We start from the raw sequence: 24,763 nt of genomic DNA, 5'->3' as shown, positions 1-24,763 counted from the left end.
CCGGAGGATGCGTGGTTTCTTTTTCTGGGTGAACCGGGCTCTCCCCTCAACTCGAAGGGCGAGGTTCCGTGCGCCTCCCCCAGTGGCAGAAGCTGTCCAGATGTGGGGGACCGGAGCCCTGGGGCTGCAGCCACAGCGGGGCTCAGGGGCCACAGGGGAGCAGGATCCCAGGTACCCCCACCTCCACCCCCACCCCGGGGGGCTCCGGGGAGGCTGCGGGCGGGCAGGCGCGGGGCATCGGGCGGCGCTTTGGTCGGGCGGCCTAAGGAGTTAACCCCGGAGGAGCGGTGGTCGGGTCAGGTTACTTCCCTTTACACAGTCGGGGAAGGAGGAGTCAGGTCCTGGTGGGGCAGTGGCGGTGGTTGGCCGGCTCCTCGTCCCGGGAGGGGGCTCCGAGCGGCCGAGGTTGAGCACGCGGACGGCCGCAGGCAAGTGGAGCGCGGCTCCGGGGCGGCGGGGCGGGCGGGGGGCGCGGAGGCTGCGGGGCGGTCGGGCGGCGCCGGGGCTGCGGGGCGGTCGCGGGGCGCCGGGACTGCGGGGCAGTCGGGGGGCGCCGGGGCTGTGGGGCGGTCCGGGGGCGCCGCCGAGGTCGGGAAGGGACCTGGACGCGAGCGTGTGCGGAGCCCCGACGTCTGCTGCCGACGCCCCCTCCCGGGTGGGCGCACCGCGTCCCACTGGGTGCGGTGAACTCTTGTGGCCAAGATCCCGCTCCAATGTCGCGGCCCAGGCAGCCCCCAGTGGGCCTGTCAGCGGTCAGGGGCCTCCCACATGGAGAAGCGGCCCCAGGGGCGGGTGCGCAGACCCTCTGGGGAGGAAAGATGGAGAGACCCCGCGGATGCCGCGGACCCCGTCCCACTGGCATCTGAGGGGGTGGAGGACCGGTCGAGCCCGGGACCTCAGCGGCCGGGTTTTGTGGTTCGCGTGGTCAGAGCCCTGGTCCCAGGCCGACCTGAGCGCCCACTGAGGCTTAGTCCCCGGGTCTCTAGACGCCCCGGGCTTCTCTGGGCCTCGGTCTGTTCACCTGCAAAAGGTGAGGCTCAGCCAGGGCCCCTGGGTCATTTGGTTCTGAGCAGGGGCAGCAGACCTGGGCCAGTAGGGGAACAAGAACAAGGATGAGGCCGAGAGGAAGTGGGGTTCCAGTCCACCAGAGACTGGCCGTCAGCCAGGGCAGCAGGCTGGGCAAGCCAGGCAACGCCCCCTCTCGACTCCTCCCTCCCGGCAGCGCGCTGGCATCCTGGGCCATGTCAGACCTCGCCACCAACCCATGTCCTGAGGAGCCCTGGAATCTCGGGCTGGCCTATCGCAGGAAGGATGCTGGGAGAGCTGCTCTCATTTCACAGATCGGGTAACAGGCCCCCCAGTGGGAGGCAGCCCAGCGCCTCTCTCTGCTTCCCCGGGGGCCTTCTGGGCATGGGGCGCCAGCCCCTCATCACTCCCACAGCCCTTAAGCCAAGTCCTCCAGCCCCTTTGCTTCAAGAGTTTTCTGGCTAAGAATTCTGGGGAGCTGTGTGGGGGTCCACTCGTGGGAAGGGGCTGAGGGTCCTCCACAGGCCTGTGTCTGGCAGCCCCCAGCGCTCCCCTGCTGACGAGAAGCTCTACTTCCCAGAACCACCTGCAGCTCCTGGGCCTGGTCTGGGGGTGTGGAGTTCCTGGCCCGTTTGCAGAGGTCCCAAGCAGGCTTCCACCAGGTTCCAGTCTCCCAGCTGTTCCTCGCAGCAGCCACGCCCTCTCCATGCCCCTTAGTGTGCGCCTAGAACATTCCAAAGAAGGGACACCCAGTTCCTCTCAAAGATGGTCAGACCTTCCATCCTGCCCAGATCTGCTTCTGTGACTTGTTATCACATGTCGGCGTGCTGAAGGCGTGCGTCTCCTCCCGCGTCTCTAACCCCCTGAGCACTGTGCAGTAGACAGTGTGGGGGGCTTTGTGGAGGGTGCTTTCCGAGGCATGTGTAGTGAAGGCTATAGGACCTGCCATTAACTAGCTGTGTGACCTTGGGCACATCACTTACCCTCTGCCTTGGTTTCCTCAGTAGCCACATGGTGGTGATTATCTCGGGGGGGCACTTAGTGGGTGCTCAAATTACACAGATGGAAGTTGCCAGATAGGATTTGCAGCCCAGAATGGACCCTGCACGGCCGGTTGTCTTCGCCCTGCCCCACGAGGGCCCCTTTGCTGCTTCCCTCCTGAGCGCCCTGCCCTGGGCTCAGGAGGCTGAGGCCAGAGAGCAGCGGACTTCCCATCGGCGCCTCCTGAGGTTCCCACAGGAGGGACGAAGTTGGAGGCTCCCACAGGAAGCACCCTGGGGCCTGGCCCAGGCCCAGCCTCCTGAAGCTGTGGGTGGAGGCTTTAGAACAGAAGCCTGGGAGCAGGCCAGGGCCTGCGGGGCCAGAGTGTGGCCTGTGCTGGGACCCCAGGCTTGTCTTCGCCCCCACTCACTGCTCCTTCAGAGCAGACAGGTGGCTTCAGGGTGTCCCGAAGCTCCCAGCTGGCCCAGCCCTGCAGCCGATGGGGGAAGCTGCATGAGGTGACCAGCAGCATCTCCAGGCCCCGCGGTCTGCCAGGGGCCTGGATCACAGGGCGGTGGCCTGACTGCCCTCCTCTGGCCCTTGGCTCTCCCACCACAGCCCCACCCAGCTCCTGGCAGGTTCACGTTTGCACAGAAGGCAGCTAGTTCCCCACCTCTGAGACAAAGCTGCCTTTTTCTACTCGATCCATGTCTTCTACACGTGTGGCTATGACTTAAATGTTCTCTAGCATCATTGCTGTCAGCCTTAATTGTTTTCAAATTTAGGAGAACTTTTGTTCTCTGGACCGAAACACAGACAGGGCAGAAATGTGAACACCCGCGGAGAGGCTGCTTCAGCCGAGACGGGGTTGGAGGTGCTCAGCGTCTCCCCATCGCGGGCCCAACAGGAGGAGGAGCGCATACACTCTGCTGACCTGCAGAAAGCCCCTCCTGGGACAGTCTGCAGGTGACACCGTCCCAGAGACATAGAGGATGGAGAGTGAGTCCCAAAGTGGGGGCAGCTATTCAGGGTGATTTTAGGGGCCACCTAGAGGAATAGATTTAAACCGACAGTCATGAGTTGACATGTTTATTGGAGGAAATATAACAACATGCCCAACCATGATTTCCTGGTCACTATTGCTCAGAAGGAGAGTAGGCGGTGAATTGATTTAAAGAAAAGCACTCAGTGAATGATGTGCAGGAGGAGCACATGGGGCAGAGCTCTCAAAGGTGGTTCGTGTGCACAGTCTGGGGGCCCAGGGAGGCGTGTGTGTGTGGGGAAGCTGTCCTGGGAGCCGGGCTCGGAGTTACTGCGCCTCCCGCCTTTACCTGCCGTCTCTCATCTTCCTACTGATGCGTCCATCCCACGAGTGTGTGTGGCCCTCTGCTGTGTCCTATGTCCTTCCTGGTGTGGAGGATGCCACCCCCGTGGCACTCAGAGTCCTGGGGGCTGGGAGGGCTGTCCAGGGACGGCATCAGTGTAGTGAGCCTCCAGGATGAGTGGGCGGTAGGTGAGGCAAAGACAAAGGCTTTCCAGCAGCTTGGGTTGAGGGGGCAGAGGGAGGGAAGAGTGTGGTGGTCTTGAGGGCGGGGCAGGGGCACAGAGGGCGACAGGGGCAGAGGGCTTGAGATGAGACCAGAGAGTCACTGGGGGCTGGATCAGGCTGGACCTGTAAGCCATGGCGAGGATTGTGGATGCTGTCACGCATTTAGCCTACATTTATCTGGTTCCTGCCCTGGGCTAGGCCTGGAGGGGTGCACAAAGTCACAGAGCCTTCCCTTCAGGTGCCTCGGCCTGGTGGCAGGCTTCTGAACACCTAGATGTCCTTTTCATAAGTGCTGTGATAAAGGTGTGAACCGGAGGCCAGGGGAGCACAGAGGGGAGGGGGGCTGCCATGTATGAGAAGGCAGTGATATTTGAGCTGGGTTTTGAAGGATGAGTAGGATTTTCACAGGAGAGAGAGGAAAGGCATTCCTGGCCGCGGAACCAGGATGAGTAAAGACACAGAGCTATGCAAAAACCCAGAGGGTTTGGGGAAATGCCAGCGGCTGGAGCCATAGTAGGCACTAGGAAGAGGAGAGGCCAGGGGATCGAGTCCACGGAAGTCTTCTGGCTCTAGCCAGAGTTGAGGTTTCCCTCCACAGGCAGCGAGGACTGGAGACCAGGTTTGAGCAGGAGAGGAAGATGCCTCTGCCGAGGGGTGTGGTGAGCTTGGGTGATGGGCAGGACAGCACTGCCACCACTGCCCAGAGGGGTGTGAAGATGGCCAGGCCTGGGCCACGGCCAGGGCTGGAGGCGGGCCCTGTGCAGGAGCACAGAAGGTGGGGGCTGCGGAGCATGCCCTCTCTGCGTCCCAGCCAGGGCTGGCCTTGCACCCGGAGCAGGGACCTCTCATCACGGGGCGGTGGGCTGCATGCCACGCCAATTTTGAAGACCACAGGCCTTTTCCAAAAGGGTGAAGCTTCCAGGCAGCTGGGCCCGTGGTCTGAATCCAAGGCAAACAGGAAGCGCCCAGGGTGGGCGAGGCAGGGCCTCCTTCTTTGTTTGGAGAAGCGATCAGGCCAAGCGGCTTGGGGATCTTTCTATGCAGAGATGGGAGGGGCTGCGGGCCCAGTCAGGGACACGGGAGACTGGGGTTGGGGAGGCATGGCCCCTGGGTGCCAGCCCACAGGGGCACCATAAAGACAGCTCCCTTGGCAAATTCTGGCCTTGATAGAGTGGGACTGGGGGCACATGCTACGTCACCCTCGGGTGCTGCTGGTCCCTGTCACCATGCCAGAGTTGGATCCCTTTCCTGGGCACTTGGCTTCCCTCTGATGCCCCTTGACCAACAGTCTGGGCCTGACGGGGGTGGCTGCCAGTCACTGCAGTGGGAAGTCCACGCTGCCCCGGCTGGGACCCTGTGCGCAGGTCTCTAGAGAGAAGGAGGGAAATGCCGAGGGCTCAGAGCAGCCTCAGTCGGAAGGGTGGGCACCCAGGATCCCCCTGAAGACCCTGCACTCAGCCCCTGGCCTCCGCTGGCCGGATGACAGCTGGCAGTCATCCCTCTGCAGCTGTACCTGGATGAGTTCATCTGTGTGTGCGCTGCGTTCCTGCGTGCGGTCACTCACTGAGCCTTCCCTCAGGGTCAGGACGGCAGGCCCAAGCCAGGGCAGGGAGCGGTGGACGAGCTTGGTCCCTAGGACCTGATAAGCTGACGGGGCAGCCAGATGGGACCTGAGATGTGTGTGGCTCCAACAAGAGTGCGGCCTGTGTGCCGTGGTTGCAGGAGGCTTGAGAAGGGGGCAGAGGCTTCTCCTAGGGCAAGAGTGGTGGTGGGGACAGGAGTGGACAGGGGCTAGAGAGACTGGATAAGAAGCCACTCCTGACCCGACTCACTCATATATCATTCCCCATTCACACGCGTGTGCCTTCACGCAACAGATGTGTATTGAGCACCTGCTGCGTGCGAGCCAGGCACTGTGCCGAGTGCTGGTGGGCAGAAGCAGCCAAGGAGCTGCCTTCGCGGGGCCTCAGGTGGTGGGGGAGACAGTCAGGACTCAAGTCATCACCACACGGATCAAATGGGAAACTGCACTGCATTATGGGGCTTTGAAGAAGAGGTCTGTGGTGCTGATGGAGCTCATGGGGCTAGAGCAGGTCAGTGAGGTCGAGGCCTCTTCTCTGAGACGCACTTGAAAGATGAGTAGGAATTAACCAAGGCAACAAGGGAGAGAAGATGAGCCAGGTGGAGGGAACAGCACGTGCAAAGATTCTGTGGTGGAAGGGCTGGATGAAGGCCAGAGTGGCTGGAGTGCCATGACACAGGGGAACATGGTGAGAACGAGGCTGGGAAGTGGGCAGGCTCACAGCCGCTGAATTCTGGGTCCCTTTAGAGTATTTGGTCTGGATTCTACCGGCAAAAGGAAGGTTTTAAGCAGTGGTGGAAAATGACCCAATTGTGTGGCGAGCAGGTTTGCGGGGTCCCGAGTGGAAGTGGGGAGTGGACGAGGGTCCCGCAATGTCCACATAAACAGTGGAGTGGCTTTGCCCGAGGACATGGCCAGATCAGGGGACGGGGACTTGGATATGGGTGAGGATCAGGCCGGGTCAAGTCCTTGGAAACTGGGCTGCTGGATGGCAAGGGTGACGATGAGCATCGTTCTCCTGTGAGGACGTATTTTACTGACTACGTTACACGGTGTCTTCATTTCTACCACAATCGGAAAAGAGGCAAAGGCTGAGCTCTGAGAAAGAAGGGACCGATTGTTCGTTTCTGCTGTGTGGCATTTCATGTTTTCTCATTCGATCTTTTGAACACACGTGAGAGGGGAATACTGCTATTTATTGATGAGGAGAGAGGTCTCAGAAAGGTAAAGTTATCAGCCCGAGGTCTCGACTGGGAAGAGGTTAATCCTCCCCCAGCCTCCTCTGTGAAACAAAAAAAGGAGAAACAACTTGCTTTATTCGACTCAGTGAGCTGATAATTGAGGGAAAAGTTCTGGCAGGGAGGGAAAGGGAGGGGAAGCTGGAGGGGGACTCCTTCCTCTGGGAGATGCAAGGGAGGCTAGGACCGCATCGCTGAGCAGCCCGGGCATCCTTCCAGGCTCCCACCACGGGCTGCCCAGTGTGCTCCTGACCAAGCCACACGACGACTCTCCTGGTCATTGCATCTTTCCCCTTGAGCTCCTGGGAAGTGCTTCCCTGACTCTAACCTCGGTCCTCCTGCCTCTGTCCCCACTGTCTGGGCTTGCAGGCTGACCAACGCCACGTGGCCGCTCCCTCTATCTGCTGGGCCCGAAACCTGCTCCCTGCCCTTTTGCACTGGGGCTGGCCCCTGGACAGCCAGCAGCCTGTAACCTAACACTGTTTGCTCCCAGCAGGCAGCCCTGAGCCGCAGTCCACATGCTGCTCCCTGATCTCCACTCCTGAGCCTGGGCAGAGCGTGCCCCTGCCCAGTCCAGTGACCTTCGCCTGTCTGAGCCCTGGTTAATTTTTGCCCAGCCTTCAGGCAGTGGGGCTCCTCCCCCTTGGGGATATAAGCCTGGCCCAAGGTGGCTCTGGTCCCCACCTGCCCTCAGCCTCCCCGAGCTCCCTCTCCCAGCCATGGCCAAGGGCTTCTTCGTTCCTAAGACCCTGGGCATCCTGGGCATCGTCCTGTGCGTGGCGGCCGTGTGCACCATCGTTGCTCTGTCTGTGGTGTACACCCAGGAGAAGAACAAGAATGCTGCCAGCTCCACTGCGGCCAGCACCAGCCCCCCCACGAGCCCCAGCACCACCGCGGCCACCACCTTGGACCAAAGCCAGCCGTGGAACCGATACCGCCTACCCCAGACACTGGTGCCAGAGTCCTACAACGTCACCCTGAGGCCCTACCTCACCCCCAGTGAGCAGGGTCTGTACATCTTCACGGGCTCCAGCACTGTCCGCTTCACCTGCAAGGAGCCCACCGACGTCATCATCATCCACAGCAAGCAGCTCAACTACACCACCACCGAGGAGCACAGGGTGGTCCTGCGGGGTGTGGGTGGCGCCCAGCCCCCCGACATCGACAGAACTGAGCTGGTGGAGCTCACCCAGTACCTGGTGGTGCACCTCAAGGGCCCACTGGAGGCGGGCAGCCTGTACGAGATGGACACAAAGTTTCAGGGGGAGCTGGCTGATGACCTGGCAGGCTTCTACCGCAGCGAGTACATGGATGGCGATGTCAGGAAGTAAGTGGAGGGGCCGGCCTGGCGGGGGCAGATCCGAGATGTGGAGGCAGAGTCGGTGCCTGAGGGCCAAGGAAGGGCTTGGATTCCAGGCCTTTGAACCTTCTGGAGCCCTAGGCTGGCCCATCCCTCCCTCTGCAGGCTCAGAGGAGAGAAATTTGCCCAAGGTCTCCCAGCTAATACGGGGATGGAGCCTGCCAGGACCTTGACCCTGAGTCCAGAGGAGCTCTGATCCCCCATAGTCAGCGGGTGTGTCTGGCCAGTAGCTGTGGCAGGGGGGGCAGGGTTAGGCCGGAACAGCCTTCTGTGCACCCCTTCCTCTGCATGCCCAGCAATACCCTAAAGCCCCCCTTCTCCCATCTCCACCCCACTGGGTGCAGGCCTTCTGCCGGCACAGCCTCTAATACCCTTGTTTGGGCAGGGTGCTGGCCACGACACAGATGGCACCTTCAGATGCCCGGAAGTCTTTCCCATGCTTTGACGAGCCATCCATGAAGGCCAGCTTTAACATCACCCTCATCCACCCCAGAGACCTCACGGCCCTGTCCAACATGCAGCCCAGAGGTGAGCGGTGCTGTCCGGGGCCTCACGGCCTTGGGAAGCAGAGACCAGGGCTGGAGTGCCTGGTGGGGGCGGTGCGTCCCCACCTACTTGGATGATCCATGCCCAGGTCCCAGTGTCCCACTTCCAGAAGACGCCAACTGGAGCATCACCGAGTTTGAGAGCACGCCTGTTATGTCCACATACCTACTGGTCTTCATCGTGAGCGAGTTCACGTATGTGGAGTCGAAGTCGCCCAATGACGTCCTGGTACAGACCCGGGCCCACCCGTCTTCCCCTGGATGGCATGGTCCTGGCCTGAGGGGTAGTCCTGTTGATCCTCAGCCCTGTCCTAGCGCCTGAGGTGTTCAGTGCCAGGATGCAATGCCAGCTCTGAGGGTAGGGATCTCGGCAAAGTCTTAAGCTCTCTGACCCTCAGTCTCTGCCTCTGAAAAATGGGTCCCAACTCGTGACGGCTGTTCCCAGCTCACGGCCACCAGACGATGGTGGCTCTGACCCTTGTGACTCCCCAAAGGCTCCTCCCTAGGACTCAGAGCCCCTCAGAGGGCCCCAGCCTCTCCTCTGCTGACCAGGCCTCCCAGTTTAACCTAGTTGGTGCCCCCCGCCAGCCTGCCGGGCCCCGGGACTCGGGCCATCTGCACCAGGACTGTAGAGGGGCCCTGAGCCACGTCCATCCTCTTTGCAGATCCGGATCTGGGCTCGGCCGAGCGCCACTGCGGAGGGCCAGGGCAGCTATGCCCTGAATGTGACAGGCCCCATCCTAAGCTTCTTCGCTGGACATTATGACACACCCTACCCACTTGACAAATCCGGTGAGTGATGGGGCCTGTGCACCGGGGGGTGGTGGATGGGGCTCCAGACCCAGAGGCCACGCTGCCAACGGCCAGTCTCCCCAGACCAGATCGCCTTGCCTGACTTCAACGCCGGCGCCATGGAGAACTGGGGGCTGGTGACCTACCGGGAGACTTCTCTGCTGTTCGACCCGCTCTCCTCCTCCAGCAGCAACAAGGAGCGCGTGGTCACCGTGATTGCTCACGAGCTGGCCCACCAGGTAGCCGCCCCATCGTGCGGAGGGCAGAGGAGGACACCGAGGGGCTCTGGGAGGAGAGGGCGCAGTCCTGGCTCTGCCTTTGGCCGCTGAGAAGGGAGGAGGGCCCACTGGGCATCGGAGCACGGAGGAGTCACCCTGACGTCGGGGAAGTCCTGAGCCCGTGCCTGGCTCGTAGGGGCCCACAGTGAATGGCAGCTCTGGGCACTGTTAGTGACCACAAGGCCAGAGCGGCTGGCAGGCTGACCTCCCTCCCCTGCAGTGGTTTGGGAACCTGGTGACCGTGGCCTGGTGGAACGACCTGTGGCTGAACGAGGGCTTTGCCTCTTATGTGGAGTACCTGGGTGCTGACTACGCAGAGCCCACCTGGAATCTGGTGAGTCTGCGGGGTCTGGGGGTGTGGGTGAAGCCCGGGTCACCCCCTCCCGGCCTGTCTCCTGACGGCTGCAGCAATTTGCAGAAAGACCTCATCGTGGTGAACGACGTGTACCCTGTGATGGCCGTGGATGCGCTGGCCTCCTCCCACCCACTGACGACCCCCGCTGATGAGGTCAACACGCCGGCACAGATCAATGAGATGTTCGACTCCATCGCCTACAACAAGGTGCTGCCCAGCCTCGGTGCTGGTCCTGAGACAGTGGGGGTGTGGGGAGGGAGGAGGGACTCCCCCCGCGGAGGAGCATCTGTGCTGGCACGATGGGGGCACAGGGCTCTGCTCGCTCAGCACAGCCCTCTGAGCCGCCCCCTCCCCCAGGGAGCCTCGGTCCTCAGGATGCTGTCCGACTTCCTGACTGAGGAGCTGTTCAAGAAGGGCCTGGCGGTGAGTACTCCCGGCCAGCCCTGGAGGGGGGCTTCCTCCGGCCCCAACCCTTGTCCCCGAGCCCCTGCCATGGAGGTTGAGTGCAGCACCGAGGCGCAGCCAGCCCTCACCATGTCCCGTCTCCCCACAGTCCTACCTGCACGCCTTCTCCTACCAGAGCACCACCTACCTGGACCTGTGGGAGCACCTGCAGAAGGTGGGTACCGGCGCGCCCTGAGCTGCGTGCTGGGCCCTGAGACACTGAGGTCTCGGGGTGGCTGGTGCATCACAGCCCAGCTCCGCTGCTCACCAGCCGGGCCGGCGGTGGGAGCCTGGGTGCTTCTCTGTAAACTGGGTGCCGCGAGGGCTCCTTGAAGGGCTGTGGGAGGGCAGGGCTCAGGGCCTGGGCAGGCAGCCTGCCTCCCGCTGTGGGAGCTCAGGAGGGGCCACGGAGGCCCCAGCACAGAGGTGGGAACGGGCCGAGCCTTCCTCTGCCAGGACCCTGGGAGCCCGTCCATCCTCAGCAGCACTGCAGCTGCCCTGTGCCCGGACTGGCTCCTCCCGGGCACGACCTTGCACAGTCCAGCACCCTCGGCAAGCTCTGACCCTCCTCCAGGCCCACCTTGTATTCCTGTGCCCTGAGACCCCAGCGTTCCTTGTCGGTGGGCACACCCTCTGCCCGCCTCCAGCCTCCTGCCTTCCCTCCCCGCCTCTCCTGGGGCTGGGGTCTGCGCATCTGTCTCCCGGCATCTCTGCTCCCTCACAGCTGTCCCCGCCCCTTCTCTGTGGCCCTCCTCAGCCCCACTGACCCCCAGAACCCTGGGCCCCAGACCTCCTCCCCAGCTCTCCCCCACTGCTGCCATCGTCCCTCCAGTCCCAGATGCTCAGGCTCCACGGCCAGTCTGACCAGAGAGGGGGACCCAGGGCCTCGTCACAGAGTCACAGCTGGGCTCCAGGGCCCTCCTGGCCGGTCTCCAGCCCAGCTTGCATCTGCCCTGAGCCTGGTGCCCACGCCACCTGCCCCAGCCGGCTGACAGGGGGCACTCACTGCCTTGTGCTCCCTCCAGGGCCTCTGTCTTCCTTGCTCTGCCCTGGTTTCCTGCTCCCTCCTCCCCAGAGCTGAGCCCTCCTCCATGCCAGGTGCCCCTGCAGCACCCCCACCCTGCCTCTGTCCCTGAGCCCTGTCTCTGCAGCCCCGGAGCCCCCCACCCTCAGCGTGTCCCCCTGCCCTGCTCTGCTCCCTCTCTCTTGCCCTGTTCTGAGCGTTTCACTTTCTCAGTTACTGATAGATGTCCTTAGCTTTTTGTTGCTATTACGAAAGCAATGCACGTGCGTGGGAAAAGCTGAGAGAAGACAGTAACGCCCCCCCAGGCCTGTCCCCAGACCCTGCCTGGGAGCAATTTCCTCACACCACGGTGGCACCACCCCCCCCGCCGGCCTGTGACAAGGACACTGGTTTCCCTCCCCTCCGTCTCCTCTCCCCAGGGTTGTTGAGGCTGAACCTGGGCAGCCAGGGTGCCCCTCCCAACACGCACCCACCTCAGGTCGGGGCCCAGGATGGGCACCCATGGATTTTTTTCATCAGTATGGGATGAACCGGAGGCTGGGACGCTCTCGGCTCCTGCCCTCGGCCCCATGTTCCTCCACTGCCTCCCAGCAGAGGGCAGCAGTCGGGGGAGGCCAGGGGCTGCAGGGTGGCCCTGGGTGGGGCGGGGCGGGGGGCAGGCGGTCCACTGAGGGCCGCCCATCTCTTCTGCCCAGGCTGTGGACAACCAAACTGCCATCAGGCTGCCTGCCACTGTGCGCACCATCATGGACCGCTGGATCCTGCAGATGGGCTTCCCCCTCATCACCGTGGACACCAAGACAGGGGACATCTCCCAGCAGCACTTCCTCCTTGACCCTGACTCCAACGTCACCCGCCCCTCAGAGTTCAAGTGAGCAGATGGGGTCACTAAGCAGGTGTCCTAGCCACAGTTCGGAGGGGCAGTGGCTCTGGGCCCCCGACCCCGCCAGGGCCTGGCCTGCTGTGGTCCCAGCCCGGGGGCTGCAGGCGGGCTCTCCCTCTGGGGCCAGAAGGACTGCCACCTGGTGCTGGAGTAGGGCAGACTCTGGGAGCCTGGGCAGGGATGCCATCTGCTGGCGGTGGCCAGGAGCAGCCGTCTCCCACCAGCTGGCCTGTGGCTCTCTTGTTGCAGCTACCTGTGGATTGTTCCCATCTCATCCATCAGAAATGGTGCACAGCAGGAGGAATACTGGCTGCAGGGCGAAGCCCAAAGTAAGCCAGCCCCGCCCTAGTGCACAGCAGCCCCCACCCCCTCCCAGCTCCTTGCCCATGTTCTGGGCGTCGGGGCGGGCCTCAGCCAGGCCTTCCTTCATGGTTTCATTCAACAAATGGAGCCGACTTCTTTGGGTGTAACCTCTACTCTGCTGCTGCCCAGCTGTGTGACCCTGGGCAAGTTACCATCCCTTTCTGATGTCCATTTCCTCATCTATAAAATGGGGCTGAGAATAATATCTATCCCATGGAGTTGTGTGAGGATTAAAGTTGAGCATCCACGGGAACTGTTTAATCAGTGCCCAGCGCAGAGTGTGAGCAGCCCTGAGCCCAGGCACTGAGGAATCTGAGGTCAGAGCGGCTCGTCCTCTGTCAGGCCAAGGCTGCTGATGGAGGGAAGGGGCAGCTGAAACTTTCCAGAGCTGGGCGGAGTGCTTTCTGGAGCTCTGTGAGGCCTCTGGGCTATGGGGCGCCGTGGCAGCGAGCTGGAGTGGGGAGAGTCCACTCCACGGACAGGTCAAGGAAGGCTTCCTGGAGGAGGCGAGCTGAGTCTCAGGGGAAGAACCAGAGTCATCCAGACTAATGGTGGCAGAGAAAAGCACCCCAGGCAGAGGAAATGGCAACTGCAGGGGAATGAGGTGGGAGAGAGCGTGTGCCTGAGGGGGCCTGGGCAGAGGTGCACCCTCAAGGGGAAGCTGGCGCCTAACGTCCTGGAAGGCTACAGGCCACAGGGGCTGTGTCCTCAGGCCAGGGAAGTTGGCCAGGAGGGAGGTGGGCAAATGATTAGGTCTGACCTGCATGGGTGGCAGGCTCCCCTCTGGCAGCCAGGAGAAAGGAGGGAAGGGGGCCATGAGGGTGAGCGCTGAGGGCCGATGGAAGGGCGAGGGCTGACAGGACAGGGGGCTTTGCCTGGGCTTCCCGCTCGGCCACTGGGGTGTGATAGAGCTGATACAAGCTGAGAGAGGCAGAGAGAGTGAGAGAGGCAGAGACAGAGAGAAAGACAGAGAGACAGAGACAGAGAGAGAGACAGAGACAGAGACAGAGAGACAGAGACAGACAGAGTGAGAGGCAGTGGAGGGGAGGAGGAGGAGGAGGAGGGGCAGTGGGGAGGGGATTCTCAGGGGACCAGGCTGTGCCGATAGAGGTGTCCAGGCAGCTGTCACCTTCCGGCCCGTGGGAGGCGGGCGGGCACTGAGGTTCCGAGCCAGCCTGTGGTCTGTCTGAGGGCCCCGGCCAGCCAGAGGCAGGTGGGCCTGGCAGCCGAGCCCCACACCCTCCGCCCCTCTCCTCAGCATCACCGGGGCCGAGGGCCATTGGGCGCCAGGCTGCAGAGGAGGCTGCCTTGCCCAGGCCCAGAGAGAGGAGGCCCGAGGACCCACCTGGGCCTCCTGAGCAGCCGCTCCAGCTCTGACTCTCCCGCAGACCAGAGCGAGCTGTTCAGAACCACAGGGGACGAGTGGGTCCTGCTGAACCTCAACGTGACGGGCTATTACCAGGTGAACTACGACGAGGACAACTGGAGGAAGATTCAGACTCAGCTGCAGACAGACCTGTCGGTGGGTGTCACTACCAGACCCCGTCCCCTGCCTTGGCCCAACTCCAGGATGGCACCAGATGGCAGGGCCTGCCCCCACCGCCGCCCTGCCCCCACCGCCACCCTGCGGTCACATGCTCTCTTGCCCTCCTAGGCCATCCCCGTCATCAATCGTGCGCAGGTCATCTACGATGCCTTCAACCTGGCCAGGTGAGAGCCCTCTTCCTCCTGGGCGCCGCCTGGCTCAGCAGTGGAGGGCCTGGTGACATCAGCCAGAGTGAGGGCCCCCTCCTGTCGGTCTTCCCGTGGGCCAGGCACCACGCAGCGGCTCCCCGAGCTCCAGCCCCCTCGACCCTTCGCCCTGAGACTGTTAGTGTTCCAGCCCGCCTTCCTAGTAAGGAAGCTGAGTCCCAGAGTTCAAGTACTCGCCTGAGGTCCCGCGGCCCGTGACAGCCAGACACAGGCCTGTCTAGCTCCAAACCACATGTCCTCCAGGGCAGCAGGCTCTGCCTGAGGGCCGCTTGAGTGCCAGGCTGCCGTGCTAAGTCCTAACATTCTTGGTAGGACAGGACGGGGAGATGCAGAATGGATAAGCAAACATTATTGAGCAACTACTGTGTTCCTAAGAGGTGCTAAGTTCTTTGACAGGCGTGATGTCACCCATAGACGTGGCATTTGTGAACAAATGTGCACAGACGGCCTGAGGAGGGGGAGGAGGGAGGCCCAAGGCCTGAGCCCCTCGGAGGAGAGGCGGGCAGAGTAAAGAGCAGGGCCTTTGGGTCCTTTGGAATCTCAGCTCTGTCTCTTACGGGCGGTGTGGCATTAGGCAGTCTCTTCACCTCGCTGAGCCTCACTTTCCTTACTGAAGGTGACTGGCGGTGGGTGAGGGCAGGGCCTGGGCTGGCCTGGTTGGTGGTACCCACAGCATCCGCGGCACCCCCCAGGCCCCGCACCCCATGACCGCTGGAGCTGCTCGCTTGGGGCTCAGGGACTCAGCTCCAGGACGGGGCTGGCATTCCCGCGGTGGGGCTGGACAGGGCGGGGCTGGACTGGGCGGGGCTGCTGACTCTGTTTGTCCCCAGTGCCCAAAAGGTCCCTGTCACGCTGGCGCTGAACAACACTCTCTTCCTGAGCGGAGAGACAGAGTACATCCCCTGGCAGGCGGCCCTGAGCAGCCTGAGCTACTTCCAGCTCATGTTCGACCGCACCGAGGTCTACGGCCCCATGCAGGTCAGCGGTGGCCGCGGGGCAGCTCTGCAGTGGCAGCGAGGGAGCTGGTGCAAATCTCGCCCGGGGTGTGGAAGCCCTCGAGGGGCACCACACTCCGTCCTTTGTTGAGGGCGGCTTAGCCTGTCGTGGGGGGGCAAGAGGGACAGAGGGCTGGAGGGCTCAGGCTCCAGGAGGGGAGGAGGGGAGGAAGGAGGAGGAGAGGAGGACACAGACGTTCAGCTGGCAGATGGGGAATGAGCACTTTCAGGAGGCACAGGACATGGGCTGGGCTGGGGCGGTGGCCTGGCCTTCTCCAGCTGTGGCCTTGGGCTCCGTCTTCAGCCCAGAGCAGCCCCTGGGAGGTGAGGCCCAGGTGAGGGGGTGGAGGCGCCTTAACGCTGAGAGGCAGGGGTGAGCCCGTGCCAGGGGCCCAGGAAAACTCGCCTGCTCTGGATGGAGCCAGACCCACGAGGATGTCCACGGCAGCGCTGTTTATAAAAGACAAAGAAACAGAAACACACGAATGTCCAACAGCTGCTGTTGGTTAAGGACACTAGCACATCGGTCTGATGGAATATCCTGGAGATCACACTTGAGATCATGTTTTCTTAGACTATTTTCACATTACTTATTAACTTCCTAGTATGGTAGATGAAGTATGATGGGAGTGAGGTTTAACTCTTTCTAACTCATTTACCTGCCTTCCTCGCATCCACCCCATCCTCCTGATGCAGCTAAGTCACGACGTTTGTGAAAGCGGTAATCAGCCTTCATTCGTCGTGGTTGTTTACAGATCCTCCTCTGCTGAGCCTTATGAGGACTAGGGTCATGTTTCCTTCTTCACACATCTTGTGCGAAGGTATCAGATGTCGCATCCCTTTGCTTTTTCCTGGAGGCGTCCCTCCTGGAGCCCTCTGTCCCTAGCTCCCTTCTAGAACTTTCTAGAACTTTCTTTTCGGCTCCCATGCTGGGAGGCTCTCCCGGGTTGCCTCTCTTCTCTCCTGAATCTATGACATCTTCCTCGATTTTCCCCCTTCCTGGGGCGCACGTCCCCCAGGAGTTCCTGGGAAAGGCTCGTGAGAGGTGGGCTTGCTGAGGTCGCTTGTCTGAAACGTCTTCTTCTCCCTTCCCACTGGATTGACAGTGTCCTGGGTTTAGAAGGTTCCGGGTTGGAAATTATCCTCAGAAAGTTCAGGTCCTGCTCCACCCACGTCGAGCCTCTGGTGTTGCTGCTGAGAAGCCCGGAGACGTTCTCATTTCCGTTCCTTGAATGGGGCCGTCCCCTCCTGGAGGCAGCGGGCTCTGCTCCCACCTGGGCGGCCGATGTTGGGCGTTTCTCAGCCGCCTGCTCTTCAGTCATGACGTTTCCGTGGCTCCTTCACACTCTCTTCCCCTCCTTTGTCTCGGGTCTCTCTCTCTGGTCCTGGTCCTCCATCCTCCTGCTCTCACGCTGGTCCTCCAGGCTTCTTGTCCTTCCATTTCCAGCTTGTTGACGTTTTGTTCTGCCCTGGGGGACGCGCCCTCAGCCCAGCTCGCCACCCCTCCTGACAGACCGTTTGCACTTCTTGGATCCTCTTTTCAAATCCAGGTGCTGGCCCCGGCTCCCGCGTCCTCTGCAACATCTCTGAAGTCCCGGGGCGTTTACCCGGTTTTCCTTTTCTCCTGTGTGTTTGGTCTCCTTTCAAGTGGGAGGCTGAGCTGCCCCTTGGGATGTGAGCGTGAGGCAGGAAAGAGCAATTGGAAGCCCCGTGGGGAGGGGAGTTTCTCGATGGGGGTCTTGCTGTGGGGGGATGGGGTGGCCAAGTCCCTCCTCATGAGGACCCTCAAAATTAGTGTCTGTGAGAGTCAGCCCCATGGCCTAGTGGTTAAAGTTCAGTGCTCTCACTGCCTCAGGAGCCCAGGTTTGATTCCTGGTCACAGAACCACACCACCCATCTGTCAATAGCCTTGCTGTGGCGGTGGCTCACATAGAAAAACTAGAAGGACCTACAACTAGAATATACAGCTGTGTGCTGGGGCTTTTGGGGTGTGCTGCATGTGCCTTTGGGGAGGAAAAGAAAAATAAATGAATGGAAGGTTGGCAACAGATGTTAGCAGCGCCAATCTTCCCTAGCAAAAAAAAAAGGTATCTGTGATTGTGTTCCCTTGAGAGCACTGCATCTGCAGAGGGTGGGCCTCTGTCCTGTGATGGGGCTGGTGGTTCTCACACTCTGGGAGCAGAGTGGAGGAGGAAACCGGTCGCGCCTTTCCCGTGTGAGCTTTCCCCTCTGGCCCTCTCTGCAGCCCAATGACCCTCCCATGTGTTTGGCGACCCCAGTTCTCACCTCTCTCATCAGCCTGGCCCATGATGAGGGCAAGGAAGGGTGCTGCATGGAGGGAAGGGGGGCTCAGGGTTTAATTATTCTTTCTATGGACTGAGACTCCATCGCCCTGTGTGCAGCCCTGCATCGCTCCTGTCACTCCGACCCGTCCCTCTAATTCTGAGCTTGTCCCCACTAGTCTTGCTTCCATCCCATCCCCCGAGATGGGTGCTGGGCGCTGTGGCACAGACCCACCCGCTCCGCTGGTCCCTTCGTCTCCTGCTGTGTGCCCTCCGCTCCCACACTGTGCAGCCTCTCATCCGCTGTCCTTCCCTTTCTGTTCTCTTGGTTCTTGGGGGTTTGCTCCTTTGTCAAATGGAAGTGGCTTCCCGTTGGCACACGTGACCATCCACCACGTGGAAGCCATCCGCAAAGAATCTTAATAATGTGGGTGGGGCTTACCGTGCAACGCCAGGTAAAAAGAGCAGCGGGCAGCATTGTAGACGTGCCAGGTAGAGCAGGGAAACAAAGGGGTGGACTCCCTAATTCGGAAATCATCGTTTTGGTGAGCTCCGGGCGGTCTTATCCTCTGCCCATGCTTTTCTGTGTTTTGCGGAATATGTATGATGATGTGATCAGACGGCGGGGTGTGGGGAGGATGGGAGGGTGAGGGGGTGGGTAGGTCCCACACTACAGTAAGAATGGTGACACGTAGACGTGGGGTGTTAGAATGGACAGAGGCTTTGGGGAGAAAGAACCTCGGGGCAGTCATCCGAATCCTGGCCGAGGGCTGGCTCTTGCGGGCACACCTGGCCTTGTGAGGCCGGACTCTCTGGCCTCTTTGCTTCTGCAGCCATCAGCCGCAGCTCCATGGGCCCGACCACGTCAGAGGCTGTGTGGGGTGCAGGCAGGTCAGGCCCCCTTTGAAGCTGTTTATGTTTTCTTTTCCCCAGAAATACCTGCAGAAGCAGGTCAAACCCCTCTTCGAGTATTTCCAGACCACCACCAGCAACTGGACTCAGCGCCCAGAAACCCTGATGGACCAGTGAGTATGACCTCTCCTGGTCTGGAGGGCACGGGTGGCCCAGCCACCCTGGCAGGGTCCTCCCCTGGAGCTCCTGACTCCTGGCCAGACCAGGGCCACCTGCAGAGAGACACCCCCACCAGGGAGACACCCCAGACTGAGGCTCTGTGGGGCCTGTGAGCCCATTTGGCCTCTTTGTACAAAGGACCAGACTGGAAACTCCGAGGTCCCTTCACCAGCTTGGTCATTCAGACTGTAGGTGTTGAAGCTGGGGCTGGAGCCTGTGCAGGCCCCTCTGTGTCCCTGGGCTGCCTTCAGGACCAAGGAAGCTGGGGCCCAAGGCGCAAAGCAAATCGGGGCACCCCAGAAGGCCCAGTGGGCTGCAGTGTAGACAGACTGGCAGCCCCGCGCCCTGCTGGGAGCTGTGTCTGCAGGGGGCCCTTTGCCAGAGTCGGGGCCAGGCATGCTGACCACCTGTCACCTCTGGGCAGGTACAACGAGATTAACACCATCAACACCGCCTGCTCCAACGGGCTTTCTGCGTGTGAGGATCTGGTCTCAAACCTTTTCGCCCAGTGGATGGGAGACCCCGATAATAACCCGTGAGTGTGTCCCCTCGACCTTCCTCTGTGCCTCAAGCCCACACCCTGTCCTCCCCAGCCCCTCCCCACCCTCCCCACTGCTGCTCCAGCCCTGACGCCCCCACCCCCACGCCAGGATCCACCCCAACCTGCGCTCCACTGTCTACTGCAAAGCCATCGCCCGGGGTGGCGAGAGGGAGTGGGACTTCGCCTGGGAGCAGTTCCGAAATGCCACGCTGGTCAACGAGGCTGACAAGCTCCGCACAGGCCTGGCCTGCAGCACCGAGGTCTGGATCCTCAACAGGTGAGGACCGGGCGAGCGGGGGAGTCCCCTCGTCCCGGGATCAGGGGCCCGCTGTGGAGGAGCAGGCACCAGCCAGGCCTCCACACCTCGTTCCTGGGGTCCTACAAACCTGCGGGTGGGGCAGGACTTTCCCCATTAGAAAGACGCTGGGGCTCAGAGAAGCAAAGCAACTTGCCCAAGGTCCGCACGCTTCAGTCAGTGAGAGTGGAGACAGGAGCCAGGTCTGCATGCGCGTCCTGCGCTTTACCTCCTGCAGCCTCTCAGCCTTTACTTGACAGCAGCTCAGTCTCCCTGTCTGTCGAGGGCTCCGGTGCAGCTGGACCTGAGTCCTTCTGGACGTCCAGCTGGCTCCCCAAGCCCGTGGACGAGGGCTCCTGCTCCCACTGCGTGCCTCATGTGCCGTCAGCTGGGCCCCAGTACAGAGGAGCCACCCTCAGCGTCAGAGACAGGAGGGGCCGCCCAAACGGTGCAGGGCTCGAGGCCCAGTGCTCCTTCCTTCCTTCCTCGTCAGATATTTATCAGGCACCAGGTCGTGTCGGCCATGACACCTGGCGTAGCCAGTGACCCCGCTTAGGGAACTCAGTGTCCCATCCACAAGAGGGAGGTAGAACCAAGGAGTCCTCAGCTCTCCCCTCTGTGAAGGGACATTGAGAGGATGTGGGGAGGGCAGTGGGGAGGGCAGGGCCCTCGCCGTCCTGGGTTCTCTCCAGTAGTCCCATGGCAGCCCTTGGAAGTGGTCACTAACACGTCACCCTGCCCTCACAGGTACCTGAGTTACACCTTGAACCCCGACCTCATCCGGAAGCAGGACGCCACCTCCACCATTATCAGCATCGCCAACAACGTCGTGGGGCAAACTCTGGCCTGGGACTTTATCCAGAGCAACTGGAGGAAGCTCTTTCTGGAGTGAGTCTGTGGAAGCGTGCGGGAGACGTGTGTGCCAAGGCTGGGGGGCCCGGGGTCCTCTGTGTGCACGGGCCATCACAGGGCTGGGGGCAGTGGACACTGCCTAGGAGCGGTCAGAAGTTAGCAGAGCTGGAGGTCAGCTGGGGGGCAGGAACTGAAGACAGGGCGGGTCCAGGCCGTCCTTTTCCCACGTGGGGGAAAGAATCAGGCCGGTGGGATTGTTCTCTGCAGAGATGGGAGCGGGGACACTGCAGCCCGACCTGTGCTCAGGTCCCCGGTGGTGTCTCCTTGGGTGTGTCATCTCATCTCCTTGACAAGACGGGGACAGTCACAGCGTAGTTGTGTGGATTCAGTGTCGCCTGCCATCACTGAGCGTTGGTCCCTGGCCTCCTCACGGTCCCTCTCTCTCCCCGCCCTGCAGCTACGGTGGAGGGTCCTTCTCCTTCTCCAACCTCATCCGGGGAGTGACGCGACGCTTCTCCACCGAGTATGAGCTGAAGCAGGTACGAAGCCCTGGCCTCTGGGGCGCCACCCCAGTCTAGAGGGGCCGCCATTCAGCTCCCCCAAACCTGGTCACGGGGGAGCCTGGGCTCCGTGTTGCCAGGCCTTCCTCATTGACAGGGGCGGCTGGAGGTCCAGACGTTTTGCATGGTGACAATTCAATTAAAAAGATTCACGTTGGAATTTTTTGTAGGCAAAAAGTAAAGAGAATAATATAATGACCCTCCATGGATCCATTCCCAGACCGAACAATTATCAACATTTTCTAACACTTTTTTTGGGTGGACGATTTTCAAGCAAATTACTGATATCATGTAATTTTACCTGTAAATATTTCAGTCACATCTCAAACAAAGGAACTTTTTAAACGTAACCCCACTGTCATTAGCAAACCCAAGAAAATCAACAATTCCTTCCTCCCATCTTATACTCAGGCCATTTTCAAATTCTCTAAGTTGTTTTTCTAAAAAATTCTTTTTGCAGTTGACACGTATGTTTCAATCAGAAGCCAAACGAAGTTAACTTATTGCATTAGATTGATTTGTCATTTTCTTTTTTCTTTCTGCTTTTTCTCCCCAAATCCCCCAGTATATAGTTCTATATTTTAGTTGAGGGTCCTTCTAGTTGTAGTACGTGGGATGCTGCCTCAACATGGCCTGATGAGTGATGCCATGTCCCTCCCAGGATCCAAAACAGAGAAACCCTGGGCCACTGTAGCAGAGCATGAGAACTTAACCACTCGGCCATGGGGCCGGCCCCCTGTCATTTTCTTAAATTGAGATATATTTCATATATTATAACATTCACCATTTTAAGTGGCTTTTAGTATATTTTGAAGGTGTACAACCATCACAACTATCTAATTCTAGAATATTTTCATTACCCCAAAAAGAAACCCCATATCCATTAGTGATCACTCCCCTTTCCCCTGTCCCCGGCCCCTGGCAACCTCTACTCCACTTTCTGTCTCTGTGGACATGCCTCTACTGAATATCTCATGAAATGGAATCATATGCTATGTGGCCTTTTGTGTCTGGCTTCTTTCGCTTAGTACAGTGTTTTCAAGATTCCTCCACGTTGTGGCAGGTTAATGCCTTTTTACAGCTGAGTAATATTCCCCCGTATGGATGTACCACCTTTTGTTTATCCATTAATGAGTAGATAGATGTTAGCGTGTTTCTACTTTTTGACTATTATGAATAACGCTGCTATGAACATTCACATACAAATATTTGAGTGAACATATGTTTTGGTTTCTCTTGGGTATACACCTAGCAGTGGAATTTTGGGGTCATTTGGTAACTCTAAGTTTAACTTTTTGAAACATTGCCAAAATGTTTTCCAAAGTGACTGCACCAATTTACATTCCCACTGGCAATGTATGAGGGGTCCAATCAATTTCTTTGTTATTTTCATTTTCTTTCTTTTTGAATTATAGTCAACCCAGTGGGCAGGAGGTGGTATCTCATCGTGGTTATGCATTGCATTTCCCTAATGACTAATGATGTTAAGCATCTTTGCAGGTGCCTATTAGTCATTTGTGTATCTTGTTTGGAGAAATGTCTGTTCAAATCCTTCGCCCATTTCTTAATTGGGATATTTGTCTTTTTATTGTTGAGTTGTAAGAGATCTTTATATATTCTGAATACTCCGCCCTTATTAGATCCGTGATTTGCAAATATTTTCTCTCATTCTGTGCGCTCTGTTTTTACTCTCCTGATAGTATCTTTAGATACACGTAAGTTTTCAATTTTGAGGAGGTCCAGCTGGTGCTGGTGCTTTAGGTGTCATGTCTCAGAAACAGTTGCCTGATCCAAGGTCGTGGAGAGTCACACCCGTGCTTTTCCTGAGAGTCTTGTCAGTGTAGCTCTTGCATTCAGGACTTTGATCAGTTTTGACTTAGTTTTTGTGTGTGGAGAAGAGAGGGGTGCAGCCTCCTTCCCTTGCAGGTGGCATCCAGTTGTCCCAGCGCCGTTTTGAAGAGACTGTTCTCTCCCCCAGTGTATGGTCTTGGCGCCCTTGTTGAAAGTCAGTTGATTATAAAGGGGGGATTGGTTTCTGGGCCCACTTCTATGTCCTTGATCCCTCTGTTTATCCCGATGCCAGTGGACACTGTCTTCATTACTGTAGCTTTGTAGTGAGTTTTGAAATTGGGAGTGTGAGCCCTCCAGCTGTTTTTTTTCACAAGATTGTCTGGCTATTCTTGGTCCTTTCCATTTCTTTATGAATTTCAGGATCACATTCTGCAAATTTCTGCAGAAAAGGGATTTGGAATTTTTGATAGAGATTGCATTGAATCTGTAGATGGGTTTGGGGAGTATTGCCATGCTAATAATATTACATCTTCCAATCTATTAACACAGGTTTATTTGGGTCTTTTCTCCTTTTATTTGGGCCTTCCTAATTTTTTTCAGCAATGTTTTGTATTTTTCAGCATACCCATATAGCAGTTCTTTTGTCAAATTTATTCCTAAGTACTATATTGTTTTCATTGCTATGGAAACAGAACAGTTTTCTTAAATTCATTTTCAGATGTTTCATTGCTAGTGTATAGAAATACAACTGATTTTTGTATCTTGCTCTATGATCCTGCAATCTTGCCAAATACAGTAGTTTTAATAGTTTTTTTGTGGATCCCTTAGGGTTTTGTGTATACACAATCACGTCATCTGCAAATAGAGAGAGTTTTACTTCCTCCTTCCTGGGTTCCTTTTATTTCAGTTTCTTGCCTAATTGCCCTGAGGACAACCTCTGGTACTAATATATCTTTCAGTCTGTAACATCTCTTTTTTTAAAAAAAAACCATTTATTTGTTGAAGCCACTGTGCCATTTGTAGTCTGGAACGGGCCGCATTCTGAATGTGGCGGGTAGCGTCCTTGCAGTGTCTGTTTAATGTGTCCCCCTCTCCTACCTGGACGGGATCAAGATTGCAATTCAATTCAAAGTGAGGTCGACTCCGTGAAGAAGCATCAGTGAAGGGCAAACCCTTCGAGGAGCCAGATTTAGCCCCGGGGCTGTCATCTCCCACCGCTGCCCTAGATGAGGACTTGGCCGCAGGCTCCTGTCCTGGAGAACAGACCGTGGTCCCCGCTGGGACTGGGGAGGGGGCTGATGTGGAAGGGAGGACGCAGGCCGGGCGGCCCGCTCCTCCGGGCTGTGTGAAGACCCCGCCTGTGGCTAAGACTCTCCCTTTTCCTGGCAGTTGGAGAAGTTCCAGGCGGACAACAGTGACATAGGCTTTGGCTCCGGCACGCGGGCTCTGGAGCAAGCCCTGGAGAAGACCCAATCCAACATCAAGTGGGTGAACGAGAACAAGGACGAGGTGCTCCGGTGGTTCACCGAGCACAGCGACTAGTCCTCTCCCCACAGTCACCCGGCCCCGTGTGAGAGGCCCGTGTGCGTCTGTCCCAGGGGCCCGCAGCAGGGCCCCCAGTGCTGGAGCCTGAGGCACCTGCGTCCTGCCCTCAGGGACGACGGCTCTGGCCCACGTTCTCTCCACTTGTGGGACCAGTCCTGCTGGCCAGACTGTCCAAGCACCTCCCAGCCCTGCCCCTCATGCCAGCCCCACCCCAGCACCCTGGGGCTGATCTCAGGGAAGCCCCGCCCCAGGGCCAGATGAGCAGGAGTCCTCGATGGACGAGGACAGCTATGGGGCTGCCTGCCCCACCTCCCACCTTCCCGTAAAGACCCTGAGCCTGAGGAATCGACAGGGCAGCAGATCTGTATATTTTTGTCTAAGAGAAAATGTAAATAAAGGATTTCTGGATCAGCTTCAGACAAGTAACTAAAGTGGGGCAGGGTGGGTGTGCACCACAGCTGGGGAGAGCGGGATGGAGGGAGGCTGGAGTGTATGGGAACCACTGGGGGGCCTGGGACCCCCAGGGAGCCTAGGACAGGAGAAGCACCCAGCCCGCTGGTCCTTCCTACAGGACGCCGGTGTGGTGGGGTCTGCCTGTGGTGTTCATCTCCCCCAGATTCCACGGCGGGCTTGAGATGCTGATGCTGGGGAACCCTGGT

General features: G+C 59.1%; 1 protein-coding gene across 3 annotated transcripts; it reads left to right on the top strand.

The window, feature by feature from the left end:
• Positions 1 to 327: 327 nt before the first annotated feature.
• Positions 328 to 24,520, top strand: LOC123281652 (aminopeptidase N-like). 3 transcript variants are annotated; one of them, XM_070495170.1, is made up of 21 exons: positions 328 to 432; positions 6,877 to 7,703; positions 8,122 to 8,264; positions 8,371 to 8,510; positions 8,947 to 9,073; positions 9,158 to 9,312; positions 9,572 to 9,685; positions 9,770 to 9,913; positions 10,064 to 10,129; positions 10,260 to 10,325; positions 11,870 to 12,045; positions 12,307 to 12,386; positions 13,809 to 13,942; positions 14,075 to 14,130; positions 15,003 to 15,150; positions 18,383 to 18,474; positions 18,945 to 19,055; positions 19,171 to 19,338; positions 20,104 to 20,244; positions 20,666 to 20,747; positions 23,949 to 24,520. In XM_070495170.1, exons 2-21 carry the CDS (start codon positions 7,096 to 7,098, stop codon positions 24,099 to 24,101), a joined length of 2,904 nt encoding a protein of 967 aa, XP_070351271.1. In that variant the 5' UTR covers positions 328 to 432; positions 6,877 to 7,095; the 3' UTR covers positions 24,102 to 24,520. The 3 variants fall into 3 exon arrangements, with proteins under 3 accessions (XP_070351271.1, XP_070351275.1, XP_070351282.1); XM_070495174.1 differs by lacking the exon at positions 328 to 432 and adding an exon at positions 1,228 to 1,345 and having other exon boundaries at positions 6,873 to 7,703; XM_070495181.1 differs by lacking the exon at positions 328 to 432 and having other exon boundaries at positions 6,964 to 7,703; positions 8,392 to 8,510.
• Positions 24,521 to 24,763: the final 243 nt, after the last annotated feature.

The sequence above is a fragment of the Equus asinus genome, chromosome 2, assembly GCF_041296235.1.
Source record: "Equus asinus isolate D_3611 breed Donkey chromosome 2, EquAss-T2T_v2, whole genome shotgun sequence".
Classification (NCBI taxonomy): Eukaryota; Metazoa; Chordata; class Mammalia; order Perissodactyla; family Equidae; genus Equus; species Equus asinus.
Note: the sequence above shows the minus strand (reverse complement) of the source record. Positions and strands in the feature narration are given on the sequence as shown.